A 7,492-nucleotide genomic window follows, 5' to 3' on the forward strand; every position below is an offset into this window, starting at 1 on the left:
CCGTTATTATCCCACGGGAGAGTGGGATACACTTATTGTTACGTCTACAGCTTTCTCGCTTGTCATCTTACACATCAATATCTCCTTTCACTGTTTTGTCATTCGTTTCACCGTGTATTTTTATTTTTCAAATCAAGGTTTTCTATTGTGCTGTTTTCTTGACGTTTGCTAGGAATTGAAGTAATTCCTGGCAATGTATTGAGGAATTCAAGTCTTGGAGTGAATCCTTAGTCGTGCAGTGTTTTTTCCGGCCGTATCGTTTAAGTGCTGATAGGGCCTTGTTTACAGCGCAGCTATAAAAACGAAAAAGGAAAAGAAAAGAAAAAAGTAATCAGTAATACAAGTATTCCCTGCGGCGTTGTTTCTAGTGCTGTAATAGCTATTTTTCACTAATATGAGTCGTGATTGAAATCCTTGGGTGAGTGACCATTCAAATTACATTTATCGAGTGTTGCCTGTGGCAATTTCTTACCGATATTTCACTCTTTTGTCCTAAAATGTTCCTGATTATGGAAGGTTTTGGTTGCAGATCGCTGTGTATTTGGGTAAATTTAAGTCTGGATGGTATCTTAAAGTGTATGTCATTACTAGTCAAAGCTTTTGAGCGGTGCTTTACGCTGTGCTTTTAGCCTTTGCAGCTAACGGTCACACGGTACAGAATCCGCCACGCTGGAGAGCAAGTTGCGCACTGGGACATACCAAACAAAGCGACTTCATCCAGTCAAACTTGAATTTTCTCTGTTTCTGATGTCCCAGTACGTAACTTGCTCTCCAGCATGGTGGGTTTTGTACCATGTAACCGTTAGCTTCAAAGGGCCCATTGACCATCCAGGTGAAAGCTACTCGGCAGTAGTTTCTTCTTGGCTTCTTTTTAATATCGCTGGGAGTTAATTTAATGTCCCTCTTTTTCCTGGAATTTTGTTTTCAGTGCTGGTTTTGCAGTTTACTGGGACTTCGTTCTGGGTCTCAGCTCGTCATTAACCAGGTGTAGGCTAGCTGCTGGAGTTTATCAGGGGGTAAACATTGTAACAGACGTGAAATTACTGCCGCTCGTAAGAACAACACCCATCACTAAAGAGAGCCATCCTACGATACCTTCGGGCGGAGTGGGTGTTATTGGTGTAAAACATCCGTTTCCAAGGTAGGATTCACGCAGTGTTTTATCAGTTTGTGGTAGTTCTCTTGGAAATCATGTTCTCTAACTGGTCTCAAACAACCAAACCTGAATATCAATCAATCAATCAATCAATCAATCAATCAATCAATCAATCAATCGACCGACCGACCGACCGACCGATCAATCAATCAATCAATCAATCAATCAATCAATCAATCAATCAATCAATCAAATTAATAAAAACGAAGACGTTCATATTTAACAATTATTCACCGAAGTGGAGGTGAATAGTGATAGATATTTACCGAGCCGCGAGGCGGCGAGGTAAATATCCATCACTTTCACCGACACTGAGGTGAATAATTGTTTTAGTATATACCACACAAGCTGAATAACTAGTGGACCAAAAACTTATTTTATTTCTGACAATATACCGACAAATGGTATGAAATTTTAAAATCTCGCGCGCCACGCGGTCAGCGATTTCTTATTGTAGAAAGTTCCGACTCGCTTTCTTGCAGACAAATAAAACTTTTGGAGACACTTGTTTAGTTCCTACCGTTTCATTTCTTCGATGTTTCTTGGAAATTCGTATTGTTGTTGAAACCAAGCTGAAAAATATTAGATGTTTCACTGTTTTCATTGTAATTTTAGTGCTCGGCAGTTTTCCTTAACAAGGGATTGTAGTTTTATTTTTCGCCTTAGAAAATGAGTTTGAAAAGATTAAACAACTTACCATTTATTGCCGTCAAACCAAACTTTGTTGCCTTTTATGTATTATTTTTTTTTTTTTTAACAGCTGCCTCGTTTATCGAAATAGTTTCCTATTAAGTAACCGTGGCGAAACGGGAAGCCATCTTGTTTCTCTTCGGCTGCTCGGAGGTTGATAGTACTTGGCTAATCACCTCTGAGCAAGCCAATCACCGCGTGCGAAAAGTACTATTCACTTGTGTGGTATATACTAATTGTTATTACCAGAGAACGAGGGACTAATTCAGTTTCTTTGTCGAATTTTGTGTATCTTTAGTTGTCTTTCCTTGTTGCAACTTTTTTGTTAATAAAGTGTTAATTTGCAACTACGCGTTTCTCTCAGTGACTGTGAATTTGGATAAACCAATCTTGGATTTCAATCTGCATTGGGTAGCTTTCTCAATAACTCCCCCAAGAAAAGCTATCTTTTCCTTTTAGTGCGCGTTCATCCAGCACTCTTTATTGACCAAATGTAATAATTAATCGTCTTTTAAAAAGTGGCACTGTCATTGAGATCGCACTGTATGTTCGCTAAAAGAGCTCGAAAGACAAACAGCCCATTCTTGAACGTGAAATCGCTCTCAGAGCACAGGGAGGAAAATATGAAATGATTTCTCCGGGGAAGAATTAACTATAATCACTTTTTAGCAATTTCTCCAAACCTAACAAGATGAACTCGGAAGAAAAAATGGCCAATTTTTTTTCCAGTTCCGATCCATTCCTAACCTAGCCATCTGCAGGCAAAAATGATTGCTACTAGTTTCTGTGCTCTAGTAGGGTTAAATTTAACTAAATTGAACCATTATTTTAATGCTCCCATTAATACACAGGTTTTTTTTTTCGCTGTTCAAAGTGAGACTAAAATAGGTGACACTGCTCCTTACGAAGAAACAAACTCTGTTTCTGATGGTGTGTTTCTCCAGGTGCCTTCCAGATCAGAATTTCAGCCTTGTTGTGGAGCTCCAGGCCAACAGTGCTGAGGACTCTGCTGACCCCACTGAGTTATTTTCCAAAGGATGGACTAAACTTAACTTGTTTGATATCAGCAATCGATTGTTTAGTGGAAGGTTACACATAAACAGTAATGCTAAACCCAGGATCATTGTATAATGCAATTCGAGGGATTTGATTGACTTAGCGGACATGGTATAAGAGCCATTATACCATGCCCAAGAAATAGCGGGCATTAAATTGTCTTCTGTTTTTCCTTGCAAAGCGAAATCGGCAAGATCTAGCGTCATATCAATTATTCCACTCACGCTTGTTGCATTTGAGGTGATTAAAGCCAACTCGGCGCTACTTGCCTCGTTGGCTATCTATCACCTCATATACAACGCGCGCTCGTGGATTGGTTGTTAAATAGTGCACTTTACGAATGTGGTGTTTTTCTTCTAACTTTAGTTTCGAGTTGTTTGAAACATCTGCTTAAGGAAGCTTCCTGTAGTGGTTGATGGTGCTTATTTTTATCATCCCGATCGCATACTACAGTAGATAATCTACTGATATTGTTATGAGATTCACTATAATCTGGTGGCACATCCAAACAGTATCTTTGAGTTGACGGAGTTCTATTTTGTCATGATCTGTCTGCTAAACAACCTGCCTATACTGCAAGAAGAAATCAGATATCGATCTCCAGAAGTCGATGGCGCTGAGGCAGTATCTCAGTATAGATTGTGGCTTTCTATCTTCTCATCACCTCCCCTTGTGACAATATATTGGCTTTAATTGGAGAAATTAGACATAAATTGTTGTTGATTGTTACATATGGATTTCCACACGAATGGTTGTTGGCCTTATAATGGCGCAATAATGATCTCCTCAACCTTCTTCATGTTGTGCTCGGCAACACTAGCAAACACAAAGAATCATTAGAGATTCCACACCCAAAAGTGAACAATGATAAGAACAACCGTTTAAAGCGTAAGCAACCGGACCTTGAATTAAGCAACGGTAAATATAAAGTATGACTTAACCAAGAAGTTAGCGAAAATTTAAGTTAATAGCCGACGTTTCGGCGTCGTCGTGACACCATTCTCAAGACAAAGTGGATAAATTAATGCGAAGATTTGATTTCTATACTCTACAGTCTCTACAAATTAGCGCATTAACAATCAAATCCTCGCATTAACTTATCCACTTTGCCTTGAGAATGGTGTCACGATGACGCCGAAACGTCGGCTATTAACTTTAATTTTCGCTTGTTTATGTTTCAAGAAATCAGTACTGATCAAAACAAGAAGTTCTGCTATAAAAGGGCAAGCCCTTCTTTGCTCTCTGTCTCACACTTTTGTGGGAGTGAAATTCCAATTTAGACGCCGTTCAGTCGTGGCACGTTGTTGTCACTAATATCTCCACAGCAATGTAAGGAATCGGTTTCTTAATCGGTGAACAGGGTTTATTCCGAAAACTACGCAAAGGTCGTTCAAAAGACGCTTGTTTTTTGTCAGTTGTTTACGCTGCAGGTGAGAATGGCAAGGCCAGGTCACTTTCATACCAGAATTTCCTGTTTAAGATCAATTTTTCCATTTTTTCATTGCTTCCTTTTAGGTGGAAAATCCCTATTCGTATAGCTCCAATTAAAGCCTATCTAAGTACCCATGAATTAAACAAGATACCACAGGTTCGTTCACTCCTATTTGTTTTGCGAAGTTTTTAGGTTTCTTTATGTGTCAATACTTGAATCGCCGCCATTTCTACGATACTCTCAGTGAACGTAATTGTTTTGTTTGTTGTAGGTGGGGCAAGCGGAGTTATATATCAGACTTGTGAACAGCCGTGATGTCACGGTAGGTAGTCAGGAAAATGCCCAGTAAATTTCAATAAAATCCATAATGCCTCAGGATATTTATTGAAATTTATTGGGTATTTCCCAGACTACCTTTCGGCATTGTCGCGTACGCTTTTACGCTTTTTTGGGACAATTTATGTCGAAACAGCTGTGTGTTGGTGTTTTCGACTGGGAACTTTAACAACCTTCCTCAGTAATGGAATGAAAAAAAAAAATAAATAAAAAATCAATTCAATTCAAATTATCCTCACCCGTTACGTGCATGCTACTTTAAATAACAAAACTGTACAACAAAAATGATTAAAACAAGTAGCCATCTTGAGTGTATCTTAATAGTGTTTATTTCCATTTTGAGGAAAACATTCGCGTCATCCCACATGTGCAACAGTCGTCTTCTCGACTAGATGATTTGCCCCCTGTACCAGCCCCGTCAGTACCTCCCCTACCGGATACCCCAGTGTCTGTTGAACAGAGAGCTGAGAGGTTAGTATACAGTCAAATTAATATTAATAATTTATATTTTTCTGGTAGGAGTATACGGAACGATAATAGTACTTAACCAACGTTTATTTTTCGAACGTTTTTTTTTTAATCAAATGAGTTCATAAAGTAAATTATGCACCATATAAGATATTAATGGTGGCCAATTAACCTTTTCAAGTCAGTTGATAAAACCAAGCCCAAGCTTTCGTTTTCATCCCTCCCCCCCACCCCCCCCCCCCCCCATCCGACTCAGCACCGCAGTTTCCTTAGAAACTAAACTCTTTATCTATTTATCGTTAATTTTCGAGTTCCTAATTTCCGCCTCAAATTTTAGACACCGAGATGGTCTTGTGAAAATCTACTCATTAAAAGGATAAGAACTTATTAACCCCCTCCCATATGCGATATGGTTGACCACCCCCATAATTTTTCGACTTTTTCCCCCTAGAAGTTGTGGGTCTTAAGACAGCTCTAACGTTAATGAAGATGATGAGATCTGCTAAATAAGCTATAGTTTAGGGGTGTACCTGATATACACAAGGATTAGATCGTTTTTGAACTATTGAATTTTTACGTTTTAAGACCATTTATCTCAAAGCCATAACTTTTCTCATTCATAATTATATCAGTCATGAAATACACTCGTGAGTAGCTTTAAAATGGTATATGATACATGGACATTGAGTCTGTAGTCTTGAATCTGGAGAAAATGTCGTTTTGTCTTAGGGGTTAAAGGGTTGAATGTAAGTCGAGCGAAATAATAAAACTTGCTATATTTATAACAGAGCGGAATGCATCACTGTTGGCCCAGTTGTTCGAAGCCCGATTAAGCTAATCCTGGGTTGATTCGATTTGATTCAAGTTTAATTGCTAATCAATGAAGGCTCTTCAAAAATATTTTTGTTCCTCATCTTTCACTTGTACTTTTCTTTACCACTACTTTAAAACTAGCTTTTAAAAACATTTTTAATACGCGAGATGAAAAGCTCGGATAATTTGTAATCGTGGATTGGCGTTGATCGGCTTTTCGAAGAACCGGGCCGTTTAGCCACAGCTCACGGCTTTTGGGAAGAACAGAAATCCTAGCAGTATGCAGGATGTTTGTCCCATGAACCTAGTTTAATGGCCTTAGCTCCCACGAGTCTCCTGTAGCTCATTGGGAGAGCATCCGAACTAGTAATCGAAATGTTCGACTCCTGATAGGAGCACTCGGATTTTTTCCGAGTATGCCTGTGTCAGTTATTGAATAATACATCATTCTCAACAGAAATGTAATTTGTTATCAAAGATACCATGTTTAAATTAAATTATCCGTCCACCCGTCCCTCCATCCTTACGCCTTTCAGTCCGTCCAACCAATAAACAAACAAACAAACAAACAAACAAACAACCAAGTAAGCAATCAATCCAACGAACGAATGAACAATCGATCACTCATGCGATCTTTCCGTTTGGCGTCTTTTTTGGTTGATTTCTCCTTTCGTTAACTATATGCAGTGAGCGATTTAGCCTTTCAATCTACAGCTACTTCTGTTAATTAAAAAGAATTCTTGATTTTTATAGTGGCTGCTTTCATTTAAACCAGTGGATTTCGTTATTTTACAGGTACTAAAAGGAGAAAATAATAAGCCAGTGATGTGTCACTAAGTCCGCCAGGCAAGACTTTCTTGAGGGAATATACTCTTTTGGATTACAGGAGGTAACGTGACCTATGCATAATATACGTTTTAAGATCGCTGTCGGTAACTTAATTAGAGTAACTCTAAGTCGGCCAAGCGAGTTAAAGCATGAAGTTGCTAACAATCATTCCGTGACTTAAAAACAAATACTGACGGACTCTCTCTGTGTGTCAGCCAATCTCGTACCCAGAGTCTTCAGGCTTTTTGGTCAGCGGGGCAACGCCGGGAAGTTTCTGGGGAAATCGTAATAAACGGGAAGCCATTTTATTTCAACGAATGGTATCTTAATGGTATGTTTTCTATCCGCGATGCTTTAAATGATGAGGGGAAATTTCTTTCCTATCTGGAATTCCTCCAAAAATACCGTCACCTTAAGTGCAATTTTCTTCGATATTTTCAAGTCATAGCAGCAATTCCAAAACATCTCCGAGAAAAGGCAAGTCAGACTTCGCTTAACCAACGAAAATTCGAAAAGGACAACTTTATATTCTCTCTGTCGCCAACTGTTTCAATAAACTTACTCAAGGTGAAAAGCCAAGATTTCTATTGGCTTATTACAAAAAAGTTTGTAACTAAGGCTACTGGTTCAAGAAAATGAGAACACGAAATTCAGTCGATGCACTTAAAGACAAGTAATTGTCTTAAAGGGTACGTGACTCTTTAAGTGCCATT

The 7,492-nt window shown here is 38.7% G+C and overlaps 1 protein-coding gene across 5 annotated transcripts in view; it reads left to right on the forward strand.

Annotated features, from left to right (window-relative positions):
- The window catches only part of LOC146482832 (uncharacterized), a 31,272-nt gene that overhangs the window by 17,788 nt on the left and 5,992 nt on the right, over positions 1-7,492 (forward strand). For 2 of the 5 annotated variants that reach the window (XM_085106653.1, XM_085106654.1), the window contains exons 16-21: positions 929-1,141; positions 2,791-2,934; positions 4,418-4,490; positions 4,606-4,656; positions 5,014-5,141; positions 6,747-6,840. In XM_085106653.1, coding sequence (XP_084962779.1) covers positions 929-1,141; positions 2,791-2,934; positions 4,418-4,490; positions 4,606-4,656; positions 5,014-5,141; positions 6,747-6,753 — 616 coding nt within the window. In that variant the 3' untranslated portion in view covers positions 6,754-6,840. Of the gene's footprint in view, positions 1-928; positions 1,142-2,790; positions 2,935-4,417; positions 4,491-4,605; positions 4,657-5,013; positions 5,142-6,746; positions 7,413-7,492 lie in introns of those variants that run through there. The other 3 variants (XM_085106655.1, XM_085106657.1, XM_085106656.1) reach the window with 3 other exon arrangements.

This window comes from Pavona decussata, unplaced genomic scaffold (genome assembly GCF_977016875.1).
Source record: "Pavona decussata unplaced genomic scaffold, jaPavDecu1.1 SCAFFOLD_42, whole genome shotgun sequence".
Classification (NCBI taxonomy): Eukaryota; Metazoa; Cnidaria; class Anthozoa; order Scleractinia; family Agariciidae; genus Pavona; species Pavona decussata.